Below are 22,104 nucleotides of genomic sequence, written 5' to 3' on the forward strand. Positions count from 1 at the left end.
TCCTCTGTCCAATCGGCGAGCAGTTCTTCTGAGTCGTTATGCTAGCCATCTGTCTTCCATGCCTGATAATCCAGCCCATGACATTTTTTTCGACGCCTCCTTTGATGGAGGGTACACAGGCCGCCCTTCCTCCCTACTACCACCGGGAGTCCGCTTCCGTCAACTTCTCCATTCTCTTTCCTTTCGCTTTCCTAAAACCTTCTTGACAACTTGGGGTACAGCACCGCCTTGGCTCCGTCCCCGGATCTGCCTGCTCTGTGACCTTTGTCAATTTCCCAAGGATGGTACCCCTTCACTTGTTTATCGTCGGGCATTTGCTGCTCTATGTGCACAAATGAAGGAAGCCACATTTATTTGCACTGATGACTTGAAAACACGTTAGGTGTAGGGAGTGCCTATATTGTTGGCGACACCCCAAATCAATTTCGGCTTCCTGACCAGTGTTCGGTTTATACTGCGGAGCTTTACGCTATTCTCCAGGCTGTCCACTACATCCGCCGTCATCAGCGGATACAGTATGTTATCTGCTCAGATTCTCTTAGCTCTCTCCTCAGTCTCCAAGCTCTTTACCCTGTCCACCCTCTGGTCCACCGGATTCAGGACTGTCTGCGCTTGCTCCACCTGGGGGGCGTCTCGGTGGCATTCCTCTGGCTCCCAGGACACGCTGGTATCTGTGGAAATGAGGTGGCCGATATAGCGGTCAAGACTGCAGTCTCTCTTCTTCGGCCAGCTATTCAATCGATTCCCTTCACCGATCTACGGAGACTTTTATGTCGTCGAGTTGTTCTTTTATGGCACGCCCATTGGTCGACACTTCCCCATAATAAATTGCGGGATGTGAAAGCTCTTCCTTGTGCTTGGACCTCTTCCTCCCGAACGCGTCGTCGGGAGGAGGTAATTTTAACTAGACTCCGGATAGGGCACTGTCTTTTTAGCCATCGACATCTTTTAAGCGGCGATCCTCCCCCACTCTGTCCCCACTGCTCTCAGCTGTGGATGGTAAGACACCTTTTAATTGAGTGCCCCTATTTTACTCCGTTACGCGCCCGTCTACAGCTGTCGCCTGATATATCGTCCATTTTAGCAGATGACACGCACTCGGCCGATCGCGTTCTCAAGTTTATTAGTGCCAGTGAAATGATGTCAGTCATTTGAAGCTTTTTTTTGGGGACAACCAACCCCTAGTAGTGGATTTTTAAGCCTTCCTTCTGCTTTTAGTTTCTCCAGTTTTTTGAGTTTCGTTCCTATTTCTGCTGGTTTCCATTTTCGGTTTTTATTGTTTCCTAAGTCACGGACCGGGTGCTAATGACCATAGCAGTTTTGCGCCCTAAAACCAAAACAAAAAAAAAAAAAAAAATATAAGTTTCAGAAATGGCTGCTCATTTGTGAAGAGTGAAGCTCATTCAAGTAGGTCCTCAACATCTACAGATGAGGTTGTTATTGATCACATAAGAACCCTGGTGATACAGGGTATATAAACCACAATCAGAGAACTTGCAGACAAGTTTAGAATAAAAGTCTGATACCTTTTGAACAGCTTTCATATGACCTAATACACAGCAAATGCAAGCTAATGGTTACCCACATTTTTAATTGCAAACTGTTTGAATTTATGTAGTAACTTGCTTTATGTGAAAATACGACAGTAAATGTGAGATGATCAGTTCTTTCATTTATTGAACAGTTTCTTTAAAATTGTCTGAAAAATACTGCAAAGCTGCTGTCTTGTACATGCCTCTGTTCCTGCAGTGTAATGAGAATGTCACCAGCCACACCAAAGCAAGTAGAGAATGTTTCATTCATAATGGATTAAGCACATAGCTCAGAGGTGGCTGCCTCTAAAGAGCAGAGAATTGGACTCTCGAAGTGCTGAGAGTAAGACTACGTTTTTGTGCTGGAGTAAAGTTATCTTGTGTGACCTCTAAATATAGAACTGTTTAGAGAACTGATATTTCAGTAATAAGTAACAAAACTGATGTATATGTTTAAAAAAATGTAGGTCTTACTAAATTTCCAAGTAAGGTAATTAACTTATGAAAGTTGTTAATGGATAAATTAATGATGGTCATCTTACTTCCCATTTGATTCATCATCTTGGCAAACACTGTCATTGTTAAGTCAGGTAACACTACAAGAAATCAATTTAGCGGAAAGCAAGAACTGTACATCAGCTGATGAATTTTGAGCTGTCCTTCATGAGTATCATAGTTATTAAGAAATTAAAGATAGTTTACAAACATCAAAAACTTATACGCAGTGAACTCCAAAACACACTTTTGCTTGTGGAAGATTTTACAAATTTTTGGAGCTTGATATACATAGCTTGCTGCTAAAGGTCTCTGATGATGTAGATGCAAGACTATCATCTGGACATTTTTGTTAATTGTCAAATCTGTCTTCTTAATCTTTTCATTCTGTTGCCTGACTATCCTACATTAAAATGTGTGAAAAATAAAATACTCAGAAAGAACTCTGAGGATATGTAGAACAATGTACCAGCAATAAATGATTAAGAGTGCAGAGAGAAGGCATAGAAGTAAGCCCAGCAGCACTATTGCTGAGTGACCATATTGTGTGCCAATCTCACATCCTCATCATCCTCATCATCACCTCCATCACCACCACCACCACCACCACCACCACCATAATCATCCTCTTAACTGTCAGGGATTATATGTGATGCTTGCTCATGTCTTGTGTGTCATCTGTATCGCCTAGTGTAGTGCAGCATGGTTCAGTGGCTTGTTCAATGCTGTTGTCTGTGCTGTAGCTGATAAGTGACTGCTACCTGGTTCCCGTGATTGCCTCTGCCTGTGTTAACGCGTGACCTTGCCGTGTACAAGCGCCATGTTCGATTTGCAGGCCAGCCTCTTGGTAAATATAGGAGGCTGGCCACTTGCTCTATGGCAGCCTAATCTCTTCTTGTTGCTTTTCACACTTGTTTGTTCCACGATGTACATATTTTATTGCTTGTACTGATAAATTCCACTTTGACAGTCTTTCTATGTGGTCCGCCTATTTACATCAACATTCATCTGTTCATTATTTATTGGTTCAACATTTAACTATTTTCTCATAATTTTTTATTTCATCTGATTTTCTGCATTTTTCCACAGCTCTTTGGAATCTCATTTCAGACACTTGAATCTTACTTCTCTGCCATTTGTAAGGGTCCAAATCGCACGGGCATAGAGAAAAAGGCCTAATAATATCTGATTACAAAATTAGTTTTGACCATCTTGAGCTGTCACAGCTTATAAGTATTTAGGGGTAATACTAAGAAGCAATATGAAATAGGGCATTTATGTAAAATCAGTAACAGGGCAGGCGAATGGAAAACAGATATGCTGTAATTTGTTTTAGGAAAAGTGCAATGCAGCTATAAAGAAAATCACATTCAAGATGGTAGTGTGACCAATTCTAGAACATTTTCTAGTTTTGGGAGTATTCAGAAACACATTACTAGGATTGATACAAATCAGTACGGCTCATACAAAAGTTTAATATAAATGCTCAGCAAACTTAAATGTAATACCTTAGAAGAAAGATGAAATAGTTCTCATGAAACCCTGTTGGTGAAATTTAGAACACCTGCATCTGAAGACAACTGTGCTGCTATTATGCAATCACCAACATGTATATCACATAGGGATCATGAGAAAAAGATACGAGACATCATGTCATGTAGAGGCATTAGTCATTTTTTCCCTCACTCATTAAGTTAATGAAATAGGAAATAAAAACAATAATACTGGTATTATGTACCTTATGCCACGCACTGTAGAGTGGCTTGTGGATTATTCATGTAGATGTGAAACTGCTGTAGGTTTTTAAAATTTATTTTTAGTTTTTTGTCTTCATCTTGCTCTTTTAGATAATTTATTTGATTTAGAAGATAGTGGATTGTGAATTGTGGTGTATTAGTCTCATAGCATACATAAATCATTTGATTCAGGTACAGGAGACACATCAAAAGTTTGGTAAAATTTTACCATAAACATAGAAAGCCAATGTTTACATGCAGCTTCATAATAATAATAATACAATTTTGTTTTATATACACAAAAGGCAGAAATAATAATAATAACAATAATAATAATAATAATAATAATAGTATCTAAAAATCTAACACTAAATTACCCTAGCTCAAATTATCATGTCATCCTTTAAAAATTCTCCTGTCAAATAGTAGCATTTCTCCCCCAGAATCTGATGTAGCCTTATTTTTAGGATCTCTGGCTTAACATTAAATACAGTTTTGCCCATTAATTTGTTATATATTGTCATCCCCATATACTGTGGAGGCCATTCATATAATTTCAATTTGGGTGTGGGAAGCATAAAATTATTTTTATTTCTTGTGTTGTATGTGTAGTTAAAATGATTTTCCTGAAATAATTTTTGTCTGCTGCGTAGGAAGATAATAATTTCATAAATGTATATGGAGGGTACAGCTAGGATTTGCAGTTACCGAAATAATGGGTGACAAGATTCTGTTTTCTGTGCAGTACACACATATATGATAATTTTTTTTCTGAACTTCTTACTTGTTCTCTTATCTTATCACAAATAACAATTTTTGATGTTATTTTTTGACTCTTTTTGACAATAAGTGCTATTTCTTTTGTCTGTTCTGTCAAGCTCTTCACATTATATTCTTGGCACAGTAACATCATGTTTTGGACAGCAGTTGCCGTTATCTTCATCATCATAGATAATTAACTGATCATCAAAGTTTGCCTTTTGTATTCAACAATGGAAAATCCAGGAAGGAATGTAACAATAGTATGAAAAGGATAGTTGCAACTCACCATATAGTGGGGATATCGAATCACAGGCCTTCATTGGAGGTAGAATGTATGTATGTACGCACGTGTGCACGTGCGTGCGCTTCCACCCCCCCCCCCTTACCCTACACACACACACACACACACACACACACACACACACACACACACACACACACACACACACACGTACAGTTGTGCCTGTCTGCAACTCGCTGTCTTCTCAATATGATGACTATCAATGTATCCTATTCATACTATTATTGTTATTCCATCCTGAACTTCTCACTGTTTGATATTATGAAAAGGATAGACTGCTATGCACCACATAGAGATGCTGAGCCACAGACAGGCCCAATGAAAAAGGGAGCTGGCCATTTTAAGTTTTGGCGCAAAGAAAGTCCTTCATCCAAAATAGGAAACACACACATATTCCCATAAGCACAGCTTACACACATGACCACTGTCTCCCAGCACTTGGGCCTGACTAAGTCGGGTCAGTTTGTCCCACAGATGCTATCACAGTGCACTCAGCCTGTCAGTTTGTATTGATGGATTGATGGCATTCTGAATACAGCTATAACAAGGAGGCTTTAGAGCTGAGACATCAATCTCCTTAAAACAATTCTAAGGCTATTTTTCAACAACACAGTGCTTAGCCACAGCATTACTGTTACTATTGTAAATGATTGCCTCCACAATGAAATGGTCCTTGTGTCATTGCATGAGAAGCACAGATCTCATCATTGAGCTGTTCAGGATTATATTACTTGTAGCACAACTATATATTCCCTATACATGTATAAGCTATTGGTCTGCACTATATTCTGTATGCTCAAACTGATTGTTACTTTTTTTCAATCTTCCACTTACTTTGGATCAGCCTTGAAACCCATAACAGCCAGTCCTGATTGTGTGGGACATCTTTTTTTCTGGAAATCATCCCAAGAGTTGCAAGGAACAGCAAGAAATGATTCTTCTTTCAACAGGGATTCAGCATAGAATTCCCAGGATCTCCAGTGGCTGCATAAGTCTACAAAAACACAGAATAAATAATTATTTTCCAGTTCATTTATATTTCAGTTGTCAGCAGTGGAACATATGCAGAAAAGCTACCTCTCGTACAAAAAATTTTGGTTTCAAGTTCAATTAATGCAGCTAAGATCATAAGTGCCCACATCAGAATCTTGGTACACTACACGAGAAAGGAGTTTAAAGTGACTGCATGTTAAGCACAATTGACAGAAGGAAAGACAGCTAAAAACAAGGACTTCCTCGTTGAGAAAGGTCCACAAAATACGCTGCAGAGACAATTGAGGTCGTGAAATAAAGATTAAACATCCTTTGCTATAAGCTACAATGGATAAAAAAATAAAATGCAGTTAACAGCCCGCATGTTGTTCGCTAAAACGGCCAATAACTCAGACAGCGAACATACATTAGAACTTAAGTGGTTGAAAAAAGGACATTATGTCAAGAAATGGTGAACTGACATAGATTGATGACAATGAACACAAAGTGGTGGGAGGATCACCACTTAACAAATGTTGATGGCTATAACAACAGTCCCCACTACACACCCTAGCTAAAATGAGTCCTCGTGGCGAGGGAGCTGAGAAGGTGGACCAAGCTGCTGGGAGAGATTTAATTCCCCAGAGCTTATTTCTATGAAGGGAAGACCAGCAGTGACACCACCTGCTGACAGATGGCAATATGGAGATCATCAGAAGGAATGGAAGAACTAGTGGGCTGATAAAGGACTGCAGCCTTGGCAGCAGTGTAAGCAGCCTCATTTCCCATCAGACCAACATGAACAGGGCCTCACATAAACATCACAGTGGCTCCCTCAAGAGTGAGCACATGGAAGCTTTGTTGAACCTGTTGCACTAAGATATGGACTGTGTACATCATACAGAGGCTCTGAAGGACAATGAGAGAATCAGAGCAAATGACACAGTTGAAAAGCCTGTGTCGTTGAATGTACTATGGTGAAGAGCTCTGCTGTAAATACTGAGCTGTGTTCCAAAAGCTTATACCAAAAATGGTCGGTGCCAGTGACGAGGACACACCCAACATCATGGTCAGTCCGAGAGCCACCAGTGAATACAAAGGTACTATCACTAAGTTCCACACAAAGGGCAAGGAACTTACAGCGATAGATCAAATCTGGAGTAGTGTCCTTAGGAAGCGAATGAGGTCCAAAGTGAACACGGGCCACCACACGAAGCCAAAGTGGTGAGGGGTTCACACCCATTGGGAAAATGGCAGGTAGCATGAAGTTATGCTGCCAGAGCATTAGCCGAAAGTGAACTCCATGAGGTAAGAGAGAAGAGGGGCATGCCGTGCACTGGTGGGTAAAGAGTCATCATAGAAAGAGGCATAGGATGTGTGGCCAGGCATGGCAGACAAATGGCATGCATATCCGCTGAGGAGAACATCACATTGGTATTACGCATTAATCCAGCAGCTTCTGCATAGACTCGCAACAGGGCTAGTGTAAAAGGTGCCAGTGACCAAACAGATGCCACAATGGTAGATTGTATTTAGATGGTGCAAGATGAATAGACATGCAGATGAATAAACAAAATACCCATAGTCTAGTTTCGATAAGAGATCAGTACAAATGGTGGTCCTATCCACTCACCAGGAGTACCACTTAGGACATGTAGGACACTGGGTACAGCAGATGGCCAGGTAAGATACATGGGAGGACCAAGAAAGTTTTCTATCAAGCGTGAGCCCCAGGACTTTCATAGTTTCAGCAAATGGAAGAGCAACAGGCCCAAGCTGTAAAGACAGTGGAAGAAACAAATTGCTCCACCACAAATTCATACAAAAAATTCTGTCAGTGGAAAAGTGAAAGCCATTCTCAAAGCTCCATGAGTAAAGAAGATTGAGACATTCCAGAATGAGATTTTCACTCTGCAGCGGAGTGTGTGCTGATCTGATGTGAAACTTCCTGGCAGATTAAAACTGTGTGCCGGACCGAGACTCGAACTCGGGGACTCAGGCTAAGGATTGAAGGTTCTGGAAGACCAGGAGAGACTGGTGGAAGGAGGGAACACTACCTCTCCCAACACCCACCCGAAGATCTTCCGAAAATCTCGTTCCTTATCACACTTACCAACTTCATCCTCACCCGTAATTACTTCACTTTTGAAGGCCAGACCTACAAACAAATCAGGGGAACGGCCATGGGAACCAGGATGGCTCCATCCTATGCCAACCTCTTCATGGGCCACATGGAAGAGGCTTTCCTGAGGAGCCAACAGCTGCTTCCCCTGGCCTGGTATAGGTTTATAGATCCCCCCTGCGGGTCCGGGGTAAGAATAGGCCCGAGGTATTCCTGCCTGTCGTAAGAGGCGACTAAAAGGAGTCCCTCCCCCTCAAGGGGGTAGTTAGCGCCTGCGTCCGGAGACGGACGGTTCCACGACCTCTATTTGCGGTCATTTTGCTTTTTCACTTCTCGTTTCTTCCTTTCTTTGGTTGGTTCCTTTCTTTGCTCTTCTCCACCTCACTGTCTTCCTTACTCTTTCCCCTGCATAATCTCCTTGCCTTCTCATTGCCTTCTTCTCCTTCTCATTGCCTTCTTCTCCTTGCCTTCTCATTGCCTTCTTCTCCTTGCCTTCTCATTGCCTTCTTCTCCTTGCCTTCTCATTGCCTTCTCATTGCCTTCTTCTCCTTGCCTTCTCTGGTCTCCGCCTCGGCGTTTGAGACACTGTCCTCTCTCTCTCTCTCTCTCTCTCTCTCTCTCTCTCTCTCTCTCTCTCTCTCTCTCTCTCTCTCTCTCTCCTTTTTCCTCTTCTTCCTTCCTCCCTGTGCGCGCCTGAAGGCCGACCCACGCGTTCGCACGCGTAGCCGGTGACGGGGTAACGCGTAATTCCCCGCCCTGGGTAGACATGTAAGGCACGCGCGTACCCCCTGGTAAAGGCCAGGCCCGGGGAGGGGTGATTGCCTGAGCTGATACCTTCTGACCATGCCGATTGGTCCCTCCGTCTGTTTCTCGGGAGGTGTGACCTGAGGTGTAAACATTCACCTAAGGCGGGAGTGCCCTCTGAGAGGGTCCCCACAAGGAAGGAGCGCGCCATCGGAGACGCTGGCAATCATGGGGGATTTCTCCGCAATGGATTTCACTCCATCTCTCTCGACTTCTGCCCAAAACGGAAACGTGACCAGCTACCAGTGACAAAAGTACTACCGCCTGCCCCACAGTTCCTCGTCGTTTCTCGATCTGAGGACGGAAAGGATTTTTCCTCTGTCAACCCTTTCGTTATCCAGAAGGGTGTCGATGCCATAGCCGGATCTGTCAAATCCTGTACCAGGTTGCGTAACGGTACCTTATTACTCGAAACTGAGAGCGCCTTTCAGGCACAAAAACTGCTTCGGGCCACACTCCTGTACACATTCCCTGTCTGGGTGGAGGCTCACCGAACTTTGAATTCGTCTCGTGGTGTGGTCTACACTAGATCCCTCGACGGTTTGACTGACGAGGAGATTCAATCTTTCCTCGCTGAGCAGGGCGTGACGGCTGTCCATAGGGTCATGAAAAAGGTCAACAATGACCTTGTACCGACCCGGACACTTTTTTTGACCTTCGATAGTGTTCAGCTGCCATCGCGCATCAAAGCGGGCTACGAGGTTATTTCTGTTCGCCCCTATGTCCCGACACTTACGCGCTGCTACCAGTGTCAGCGTTTCAATCACACTCGCCAATCTTGTTCCAATGCGGCTAAATGTGTCACTTGTGGCAGGGATGCCCATGAGGGTGACTGTCCACCTCCGTCTCTTTGTTGTGTGAACTGTCAGGGAGACCATGCTGCATCCTCCCGCGACTGTCCTGTCCATAAGGAAGAACGCTGTATCCAGGAAATTCGGGTCAAAGAGAAAGTGTCCACCTCGGCTGCTCGCAAGCTATTGGCTAGTAGGAAGCCCACGCTGCTCCCAGCGGGGAAATACAGTACTGTCCTCGCCTCTCCTCGGACTACCAGGGAGGTGGCAACCCAGACCTGCGATCTGACCTTCAGCACCACGGTCGTCCGTTCGGCCAGTGCTAAGATCGCGCGGTCGACGTCTCCTCTTCGTCCCATCACCCCACAGACACCAGCCCCTTCATCAGCTTCTGCTAAGACGAAGACCCAGAAGTCAGATGCACGGGCCTTCAAGAAGGAACCGTCCCGTGCAGACTTCCTACGTACCTCGACCTCCCAGCCTTCGTCCGGTACTTCCACCAAACGACTATCCAAGAAGGCTAATAGGAAGCACAGTTCTCCTTCTCCGCCACGGCGCATTTCTTCTCCTGCGCCACCCGGCGGTTGCCGCCCCAGGCCGTCATCCCTTTCGCCTGGCTGCACCGCTGGTCGCCGAACATCTGGCCGTTCACCGGCGGAGGAAGCTCCCCCTCCCGGCCATCTTCCCAAGATGGCCGATGAACCTATAGACCCAATGGACAATGACTGTCCGCCTACTGATAGCGGCGGCAGTGCTCGCTCGAAGCCAGGCCCTCAGCGGCCTTCGAGGTGACCCCTTCTTTCATCTTCCTTTTTTCTTACGATGGCACTTATTCACTGGAATATTCGCAGCATTCGCTCCAACCGAGAGGACTTGAAGTTGCTGCTTCGCTTGCACTGTCCGCTCGTCGTAGCCCTCCAGGAAACGAAGCTACGCCCATGCGATCAAATTGCCTTGGCACACTACACCTCTGTGCGTTTTGACCTACCCCCTGTGGTAGGTATCCCAGCTCATGGAGGGGTTCTGTTGCTGGTCCGGGATGATATTTACTATGATCCCATCACGTTGCACACCGGCCTGCAGGCAGTTGCCATCCGCATTACTCTCCCCACTTTTACAATCTCCATTTGTACCGTTTACACTCCATCGTCGTCTGCCGTTACCAGGGCAGACATGATGCAACTTATTGCTCAGCTACCTGCACCATTTTTGTTAACTGGAGACTTCAATGCCCACCATCCCCTTTGGGGCTCTCCAGCATCCTGCCCGAGGGGCTCCCTGTTAGCAGACCTTTTCAACCAGCTCAGTCTCGTCTGCCTCAATACTGGCGCCCCTACTTTTCTTTCGGATACATCTCACACCTATTCCCATTTAGATCTCTCTATATGTACTCCCCAACTTGCACGCCGGTTCGAGTGGTATGCTCTTTCTGATACATATTCGAGCGACCACTTCCCGTGTGTTATCCATCTCCTGCAGCATACCCCCTCTCCGTGCTCATCTAGTTGGAACATCTCCAAAGCAGACTGGGGGCTCTTCTCTTCAAGGGCGACCTTTCAGGATCAAACATTCCCAAGCTGCGATAGTCAGGTCGCACACCTCACGGAAGTCATTCTCTCTGCTGCTGTATATTCCATCCCTCACCCTACTTCTTCTCCACGTCGCGTACCGGTCCCCTGGTGGACCGCAGCATGTAGAGATGCTCTACGTGCTCGTCGACGTGCTTTACGTGCCTTTAAACGCCACCCTACAGTGGCGAATTGTGTCAATTATAAACGATTACGTGCACAGTGTCGTCGTATTATTAAAGAAAGCAAGAAAGCCAGCTGGGCTGCTTTCACAAGCACCTTCAACAGTTTTACTCCTTCTTCTGTTGTCTGGGGTAGCCTCCGCCGGCTATCTGGCACTAAGGTCCACTCACCAGTTTCTGGCTTGACGGTCGCGAATGACGTCCTTGTGGCCCCTGAGGCTGTCTCCAATGCCTTCGGCCGCTTTTTCGCAGAGGTTTCGAGCTCCGCTCATTACCACCCTGCCTTCCTCCCCCGCAAACAGGCAGAGGAGGCTAGGCCACCTAACTTCCGCTCCTCGAATCGTGAAAGTTATAATGCCCCATTCACCATGCGGGAACTCGAAACCGCACTTGGCCGATCACGGTCCTCCGCTCCAGGGCCTGATTCTATTCATATTCAGATGCTGAAGAACCTTTCTCCTGTGGGTAAAGGTTTTCTTCTTCGTACTTACAATCGCATCTGGATTGAGGGACATGTTCCCGCATGCTGGCGCGAGTCTATTGTTGTCCCGATTCCTAAGCCGGGGAAGGACAAGCACTTGCCCTCCAGTTATCGACCCATCTCGCTTACCAGCTGTGTCTGTAAAGTGATGGAGCGAATGGTTAACTCTCGATTGGTTTGGCTGCTCGAGTCTCGACGCCTACTTACCAATGTACAATGTGGATTTCGTAGGCGCCGGTCTGCTGTTGACCATCTGGTTACCTTGTCGATCTTCATTATGAATAACTTCTTGCAGAAGCGCCCGACCGCGGCTGTGTTCTTTGATTTGGAGAAGGCTTACGACACCCGTTGGAGGGCGGGCATTCTCCGCACCATCCATACATGGGGTCTTCGCGGTCACCTCCCTCATTTTATTCGTTCCTTTTTAATGGATCGACAGTTCAGGGTACGTGTGGGTTCTGTCCTGTCAGACACCTTTAGCCAGGAGAATGGGGTGCCACAGGGCTCAGTTTTGAGCGTCGCTCTCTTCGCCATCGCGATCAATCCAATAATGGATTGCCTCCCAGCTGATGTATCAGGCTCCCTTTTCGTGGACGATTTTACCATCTATTGCAGCGCGCAGCGTACGTGTTTCCTGGAGTGCTGTCTTCAGCGTTCTCTTGACCGTCTTTACTCGTGGAGTGTCGCCAATGGCTTCCGTTTTTCTGCCGAGAAGACGGTCTGTATTAACTTCTGGCGCTACAAAGAATTTCTCCCACCGTCTTTACGACTTGGTCCCGTTGCTCTCCCATTCGTGGAGACAACAAAATTTTTAGGTCTTACATTTGACAGGAAATTTAGTTGGTCTCCACATGTGTCTTATTTGGCTGCCCGTTGTACCCGTTCTCTCAATGTCCTCCGTGTTCTCAGTGGTATGTCGTGGGGAGCGGATCGAACCGTCCTCCTTCGCCTATATCGGTCGATCGTCCGCTCCAAGCTGGATTATGGGAGCTTCGTATACTCCTCTGCACGGCCATCCATCTTACGCCGCCTCAACTCCATACAACATCGGGGTTTACGACTTGCGATCGGAGCGTTTTATACTAGTCCCGTCGAGAGTCTTCATGCTGACGCTGGTGAGTTGCCACTCACCTACCGGCGCGATATACTGCTTTGTCGGTATGCCTGTCGGCTACTGGCAATGCCTGACCACCCATCTTATCGTTCCTTTTTTGATGACTCTCTCGACAGTCAATACGGGTTGTATGTCTCCGCCCTGCTACCCCCTGGAGTTCGCTTTCGTCGCCTCCTTCAACACCTTCATTTTTCACTCCCTGCCACCTTTCGAGTGGGCGAGAGCCACACGCCACCTTGGCTCCAGGCTCAGGTTCGCGTCCACCTTGACCTCTGCTCACTCCCGAAGGAGGTTACCCCCGATTCAGTCTACCACTCCCGTTTTGTCGAACTTCGTTCGAAGTTCATTAATACGACCTTCATTTATACAGATGGCTCTAAGACCAATGACGGGGTCGGGTGTTCTTTTATTGTTGGGGCGCAAAGTTTCCAATATCGGCTCCATGGCCATTGTTCGGTCTTCACAGCTGAGCTCTTTGCCCTCTACCAGGCTGTCCTTTACATCTGCCGCCACCGACATTCTGCATATGTCATCTGCTCCGATTCCCTGAGTGCTATCCAGAGCCTCGGTGATCCGTACCCGGTTCACCCTTTCGTGCACCGGATCCAACGCTCTCTTCAGAAGCTGGTGGACGTCTGTTCTCCGGTTAGCTTTATGTGGATTCCTGGCCATGTCGGTATCCCTGGGAACGAAGCTGCAGATGCCGCGGCCAAGGCTGCGGTCCTCCAGCCTCGGACAGCTTCTCATGGTGTCCCTTTGTCAGATTGTAGCAGGGTAATTTGTCGGCGCATTGTCTCGCTGTGGCATGCCGATTGGGCTGCACTTTCAGACAACAAGCTTCGGGCCTTGAAAGCTCTACCCGTGGCTTGGACGTCCTCCTCACGCCCTTATCGGCGGGAGGAGGTAGTTTTGGCCCGGTTGCGAATTGGCCACTGCCGGTTCAGCCATCGCCATCTGCTGACGGCTGCGCCGGCGCCGTTCTGCCCATGTGGGCAATTGCTGACGGTCCGCCACATTTTAACGTCGTGTCCGAATTTTAACACCCTACGTCTCGATATTGGCCTGCCATGTACTGTAGAAGCCATTTTAGCGGATGACCCACGAGCAGCTGCTTGCGTTCTTCATTTTATCAATTTGACAACCCTCTCAAAGGACATTTGATTATGCTGTTTTCTTTTTTAATCCTATGCCTGTCAGTATGTCTTTCATCGTGTTCTCCGTTTTGTTGCTGTTTTAAACTTGTGACTCGCGGTGCATTCCTAAAGTAGTCTGGGCGCTAATGACCGTTGACGTTGTGCGCCCTAAAACCACAAGGAAAAAAAAAAAAAAGAAAAAGGTTTATAGATGACATCTTTGTGGTCTGGACTCATGGTGAACAACCTCCATAACCTCGACTCCTTTTCGAATCTGAATTTCACCTAGTCCTTCTCCAAAACCCAAGCCACATTCCTGGATGTTGACCTTCATCTTGTTGAAGCTCACATCCACACGTCTGTCCACATCAAACCCACAAACAAACAACAGTACCTTCACTTTGATAGCTGCCATCCATTCCACATCTACTGCTCCCTTCCCTACAGCCTAGGTATTCGTGGCAAATGTATCTGCTCCAATGACGAATCTCTCGACGATTACACCAATAACCTGACCAGTGCTTTCCTCTCCTGCAACTATCCTGCAGACCTTGTCCAGAAACAGATCTCCCAAGCAATGCATTCCTCCCCGTCCAACAACAATGTCCACACAGAAGCATCCCCCTTGTCACCCAATATTATCCTGGCCTCAAATACATCAACAAATTACTCCGCCAGGGATATGACTTTCTCAAGTCAAGCCCTGAAATGAGATCATCCCTTGACAATATTCTCCCCACACCACCCAGAGTTGCCTTTCGTCGCCCCCTTAACCTCCATAACATCCTTGTCAAACCCTACAATATTCCCAGACCACCTTCTCTACCCAGCGGTTCCTACCCCTGTAACTGATCCCGTTGCAAAATCTGCCCCATGCATCCCCCCCACAACCACCTACTCCAGCCCCACTACTGGTAAAACATACACAATTAAAGGCAGGGCCACATGTGAAACAACACGTCATTTATCAGCTGACATGCCTGCACTGCACAGCCTTTCACATTGGTATGACGACAACTAAACTGGCTGAGCGCATGAGCAGGCATAGACGAACTGTCCGGCTAGGAGATGTCCAATACCCAGTAGCGGAGCATGCCCTCCAGCATAATTCTACGGACCTGGGAACCTGCTACACCGCACGTGCCCCTCAGTACTGCGGAGATGGGAACTTGCACTCCAACACATCCTTTCATCCTGCCATCCCCCGGGACTGAACCTACATTTAACCAACCTCACTCCCATTTACTCTTCAGTCTTCTCCTCTTTCCCTTTCCTCTTTAGCCATTCACACATCTTTTCATCCTATATAGTTGTGTTTATCTTTATACTATATACCTCTTTACTTCTATATGCATCCTCTTTGGTTTGAAGCTGGCACAGTACTTACTGTAGAATATCTTTGGCTTCCCTCTGACACCCATGCCTCCATCTTTGCTACCCTCCCTATTTACCTTTCCCCTGTTGCTTCATAACCTGAGTTGTGGGTAACTGAATCCACTTTCCCTTCTTCCCCTTTTTTCCCCCCCTCTCTCCTCCCTGACGAAGGAACAAAGTTCTGAAATCTAGGATACGTAAATTTTGTGTTCTGTTTTGTGTATCTATCGGCTGTACTGAGCTGAGGTAAGTACTGGCCAGCCCCTCTATCTCTTTGTTAGTATTTGTTTCATATTTTTATATTAGATTTTCCATTAATCATTTTGTTAGATGGCTTCTCATCTTTCACAAAGAAAGGGCATTATCCAAACCTTATAACCAAGAATAAAACTTTTGCAGACCATATTCAACTGGCAAAAGTAGATCATCGTATGCCTGTTTTGGTAAAAAATATACAAATAATGCTGAATTTGTTCTACAGAACCATGAGACAAGTCTACAAAATACTTATGCATGTCCTACAGAGTACCCCGAGTATCGAACCATGCTTGCACCATTTTCTCTGGAAAATTAAAAAAAAAAGTGATGTTTGTTTGAATATTTGTTTGATAAAGAAATATTACATGTTTACAATCGCTTAATTCTTAACCTTGAATTTAAACCTCTTGAAAACATAAGGGTAAATATTTTTGAAATAAAGTAAAATCAAAAATGGAAAATGCCATTTTTATTTTTCTGTGTATAATGACAAGGCGTAACAGCTCACAAAAATTAAGGATAATCAGTTTATCGCAATTCTAATGTGACATGAAAAGAAAAATTAATTCTTTTGCATCACTACAAAAAAATTTAACTGCAAAATTATTAAGAGCGATATCTCTTCTACTAAAAGTGAGATAACTCTGCCTGTGCAGCTCTTGCCATTCAGGATCACGGCTGATTTGTTGTCCCTGCCTTTTGCACAAAATCATATCTTTTGTTTTTTGATTAGCACTTGCAAAACTATAGTGATAGACAGATGTGCATTTAAAGCTCATTGTTCCTTTACTTACATGTTTTTCACAGGCACAAAGTTATGAGTCTAATTTTCCTCACACAAGTTAATAGTCACATGATGAAGTGCTTGCAACCCACTTTGTCATAACCATTACATGCACTTCTGCTCTTGTATCACTTGAATTTGTAACAAATCGGCATTTGTAATTTAGTTACTGTAGCAGATTTTCTATCTAATATGTTGTTACATCTGGTAGCCCTCTATATTCTGTTTTTGAGCTTGCTAACAACTGTAATTAACATAAAAATGTTTTGAGAAACTAGTAATTTTTATCACAGATTTTTGTGTTGCTTTAATAGAAATCTTGTTACATATATTTGCTTCAATTCTTAGAGGGAATTAGCAACTTTTTAGCTCAACAGATTAAGAAATAATCAGCAGGCTTAATTTAAAGTTATTTGTTCACTGCCTTGTAATACATTGCACCAGCCAAAATGCAACCCCACTGTGAATGCTTTACTCGATCATGAGAGTGTTTGCTGTTCATAAGCAGCTGGAAGTCGCCCTGACTACTGTCAAATGATTGGCAATTGCTGTGAATCAGTGTGTTGGAAGAGGTACTGTGACTCATGCACCTATGATACTGTCCTCTTCTGGGGATACAGTCTACTCTCCAGGAAGTGGGACTCACGTCACTTGTTTTGGAGAAATCTGTTTTATCCGGTGTCAGAAGGAGGCAAATGCAAAAGGGTAGGGATCTATTAATTGTCAATAATTCAAATGTAAGGCAAATGATGGTACCCCTTAGGGAAGCGGCAGCAAGTGCCAGGAAAGACACCAGGTGCACTCAGTGTATGTGCTTGGAGGCCTCATTCAGTATGTTGAAGAGGCTATTCCAGCAGCCATTGAGGGAACAGGATGCAACTGCCTGTAGATTGTGGTGCATGTTAGAACTAATGCTGCCTGTTGTCTGGACTCTGAGGTAATTCCTGGGTCATTCCAGTGAATGGCAAAGAAGGCTGAGAAGACCAGCCTTGCACACAGTTTCAACAAAGCTTACAATTTGCTGCATTATCCTTAGAACTAATCACAGCCCTTTGGTTCCAAGTCAAGTGGAAGGTCTGAACCAGAGACGTTGAAGAGTCTGTGACAAGCTAGGATGCAACTTCCTGGACTTGCACCATAAGGTTGAGAACTGAGAGGTGCCCAAAAATGGGTCAGATGTGCACTTCACAACATAGTCTGCTACTCCGGTAGCTGACTGTGTAAGGGATGTAAAAAAGAGTTTTTTAGATTAAGCAGCTCTATCCAAACCAGATAACGATAGCTGTAGCAAACCCGAAATTATCAGGGTAAGTTTGAAAGAAGTGCCTCCCACAGGTGAGCATAGTAAAAGCCTGATGGTAAACTGCTGAAACATTCGCAAAAAGGTGCCAGAGTTTGAAGTGGTCATGAAAAACAGTGAAGCTGACATAATACAAGGTACAGAAAACTGGTTGAAATGTGAAATTGATAGCAGTGACATTTTTTGGCAAAATTTAAGTGTGTATCGAAAGGATGGGCAAATGGCAGAGGTGGTGTATGTTTCACAGTAGACAAGAAACTAAATCTACTGAGAGAGAAATTGAAGCTGCACGTGAGATTATTTGGACAAGAATCAATATCAGGAGTGTGCATAAAATGATGATTGGATCTTTCTGTCAGACTCATCTCCTGATGTAACTAAAAAGTTTAGAGAAAACTTCAGTTCACTTGTACATAAGTTCTCCAGTCGTACTGTAATAATTGGTGGAGACTTTAATCATCCAACAATTAACTGGGAAAATTACAGTTTTGTTAGTGGTGGGCTTGATAAGACATCCGTGAAACTTTACTAAATGCCTTCTTTGAAAATTACCTAGATCAGATAGTTAGGAATCCCACTCATCAAGGAAATGTATTGGAACTAATGGCAACGAATAGACCTGACCTCTTTGAGAATGTCCACATCATAACTGGTATCAAAGATAATGAGACAGTTGTGGCAACAATGATTACCAAAGTACAAAGGGCAACTAAAAAAAGCAGAAAGATATATATGTTCAGTTAGTGTGTGTGTGTGTGTGTGTGTGTGTGTGTGTGTGTGTGTGTGTGTGTATATATATATATATATATATATATATATATATACCTGTCCTTTTTTCCCCCCTAAGGTAAGTCTTTCCACTCCCGGGATTGGAATGACTCCTTACCCTCTCCCTTAAAACCCACATCCTTTCGTCTTTCCCTCTCCTTCCCTCTTTCCTGACGAAGCAACCGTTGGTTGCGAAAGCTAGAATTTCGTGTTTATGTTTATGTTTGTGTTTGTTTGTGTTTCTATCGACCTGCCAGCACTTTCGTTCGGTAAGTCACATCATCTTTGTTTGTAGATATATTTTTCCCACGTGGAATGTTTCCCTCTATTATATATGTTCAGTGAACTAGATAAAAAATCAGTAGTGTAATATCTCAATGGAGATGAGGAGTTTGAAACTTTTAGAACAGGGCAGGAGCATGTAGATGAACTCTGGCTCAAGTTTGAAAGAATAGTTGACTATACATTGGATGGATATGTACCCAGTAGAACAGTTCATAATGGGAGGGAACCTCCAGGGTATACAGTCACTGCAGGTGTAAAACAAAGCATAGGGCTATAGACAGAGAGAGGCTGAATGAAATACGTTTGGCTGTCAAAAGAGCAATGTGTGATGCCTTCAATCTATACCATATCAAAATAGTTTCAAGTGATCTTTCACAGAACCCAAAAAAATTCTGGTCACTAGTGAATGAGACAGGAACTGAAATTTAGGGTAGCAAACCAAAAGCTGAAATGCTTAACTCTATTTTTAAAATTCCTTTATGAAGGAAAACCCAGGAGAATCTCTCCAATTTAATCCTCATACCACTGAAATGATGAATGAACTAAATATTAGTGTCAGTGGTGTTTAGAAACAGCTAAAAATTGTTAAAATTAAACAGAGCTCCAAGCCCCGATGGAATTCCTGTCAGATTCCATACTGAATTTGCAGCCAAGTTAGACCCTCTTCTAACTATAATCTATCATATATCCTGTGGAGTCCTGCCCATTCGTGTCTAGTAGAGTGCCTAGAGGATGCTGCTTTCTCGGATAGCTACACAACAATTCAAGCAAATCAGATTAATAATTTTTATTACAAATAAGAAGATTGACAATACTTAACTTTGAATTTACAATGGTGTCGCAAGTGATGGGTGACATGCATACAAGTCAGAAACTGCTGGCACATTTATCCCATTGCAACACTACCAGTATATTTCCATCCTTGAAGAAGCTGGTAGGCTGCTGTCGGATCCACACATTGTGGTGTGGGTGGTGCACATGCTAATAGCCAGTAACTGATGGATTTCATCCATGGTGATTCTGTGGTTGTCCAAGACTAAAGCATTCACTTCCACAACCATTTCCAGTTTATGACACGATGAGCCTGTTCAGGACAAGCATCATCTCCCAGTGCCTCATGCCTCTTAAGGAAACATTTGCGCCATTCCACAACACTTGAACAACTCGGACTGTACTCACCATACACAGCCTTCATCCATTGATACATTTCACAGCCCCCAACTCCCTCCACCACCAAAAATCGAATCACTCCTTGTTGTTCCTGCTTACTTGCCTGCATGTTCGGTAGTGGACGATAACTTGTGTGACCACCTTCTCTTTGGCGTGAAACCACACTGGCACTATGCAACATCAAACAGTGTGCACACGTTAGTCTATCTAGCAATATATGGCGCCACCATACCCACAGTTACATGGTGCCACCTAATGTGTAAGGCAAAGGTAGATGCATTGACCAGGTTTCATTTGAATGAACTTCATACAATGTCTATGTAAGCAATGGATATGGATCATGGTGATGTCCTGGTCAGCACGCTATAGGCTGATATTGCCTCACAGCGTTCTCTGCAATTGTGTTCATCTTTGTGCTAGCACTTGTCAATACACCAGAACACAGCCCTCAAACAAAAAACTGTGCCCAGTCCTTGGAAAAAGGCACAGGTTGCATGCATCTACAAGAAGGGTAGTAGAAGTGATCCACAAAACTATCATCCAATATCCTTGACATCGATTTGTTGTAGAATCTTAGAACATATTCTGAGTTAAAACATAATGAGGTATCTTGAACAGAATGACCTTCTCAATGCCAGCCAGCATGGATTTTGAAAACATTGCTCATGTGAAACCTAACTCCCACTTTTCTCACATGACATACTGAAAGTTTTGGATCAAGACAACTAGATAGATGCAGTATTTCTTTATTTATGAAAATCATTTGACTCAGTACCGCACCTTCGCTTACGGGGTTTTGAGTGAAATTTGTGACTGAATTGAGGACTTTTTGGTAGGGAGGACACAGAATGTTATCTTGGATGGAGAGTCATCATCAGATGCTTATAACTTCAGTTGTGACCCTTGCTGTTCATATTGTACATTAATGATCTTGCTTAATTGTAAAATCAGGCTTTTTGCAGATGATGCAGTTATCTACATATAATGAAGTATTATCTGAAAGAAGCTGCATAAATATTCAGTCATATTTTGACAAGATTTCAATGTGGCACAGAGATTGGCAACTTGCTCTAAATGTTCAGAAATGTATAATTGTGCACTTACAAATGAAAAAAACATAGTATCCCATGGCAATAATATCAATGAGTCACTGCTGGAATCGACCAACTCGTACAAATACCTGGGTGTAACACTTTGTAGGGCTATGAAATGGAATGATCACATACAGTGGTAGCAATGGCATGGTTGTGTTTGACGATCAACAACGCAGGTAAGGCATGTGTTCCACTGGACTGTGCATGTTCAGTACGGACTAGGCATCAGTGCAGGTTGTTTACGAGTAGTGCACACTTTGAATTTGCATTCAGAGGCCAAGACTGATGTGCAGTGAAAGATCTGACAGAGTTCCAAAGAGGGTAAATTGTGGGGGCCCAATTATCTGGAACATCAGTTACCAAGAAAGCCAACTTATTGAATGTTTGAAGAGCAGCTGTTTCAGTAGTCATGACAGCCTACACAAAACTTAGAAAGACATCATCAAGAAACGTAATACTGGGCACAAATCGAAACTAAATGACAGAAATCATCGTATGCTAACACAAATTTTCTGAAAACAACACAAAACTATGGTGGCTAAACTGAATGCAGAGCTCCTAGCCATCTTTGAGACCCCGTATCTATCGACACTGTCCGCCGAGGACTCCATAAAGAGAGTATTTGTGGACAAACTGTATACCAAAACCATCATTGATAACAACCAATGCAAAGAAGCACAAAAGATGTTGTCAGGATCAGAAATCCTGGATGCTTGATCAGTGAAGGCACATCATATGGTCCAGCGAGTCAATGTTTTTGTTATTTCCAATATCGGGCCAGGTTTACATCTGGAGAATGCCAAAGAACCTATAATCCCAACTGCTTGATTCCAATGGTTAAGCATGGAGGTGGAAGCGTGATGGTGTGGGTAACCATATCATAGTATTCTGCTGATACTATCATTTCTCTCACAGGCTGTGTTACAGCCAATGATTATGTGAACATTTTAGGTTATCAGGTGCACCCACAATTCAAATGTTGTTCCCTAACAATGATGCCATACTTCAGGATGATAATGCACCCATTCACATAGCCAGGACAGTACAAAGGTGGTATGAAGAGCATGCAACTGAACTG

At 44.1% G+C, this 22,104-nt stretch overlaps 1 protein-coding gene across 1 annotated transcript in view; it reads right to left on the reverse strand.

The window, feature by feature from the left end:
• Positions 1–22,104, reverse strand: part of LOC126252161 (lipase member H-A-like) — a 129,812-nt gene that overhangs the window by 19,511 nt on the left and 88,197 nt on the right. The window contains exon 6 of the mRNA XM_049953030.1: positions 5,661–5,820. Coding sequence (XP_049808987.1) covers positions 5,661–5,820 — 160 coding nt within the window. The remainder of the gene's footprint in view (positions 1–5,660; positions 5,821–22,104) is intronic.

This window comes from Schistocerca nitens, chromosome 4 (genome assembly GCF_023898315.1).
Source record: "Schistocerca nitens isolate TAMUIC-IGC-003100 chromosome 4, iqSchNite1.1, whole genome shotgun sequence".
Classification (NCBI taxonomy): domain Eukaryota; kingdom Metazoa; phylum Arthropoda; class Insecta; order Orthoptera; family Acrididae; genus Schistocerca; species Schistocerca nitens.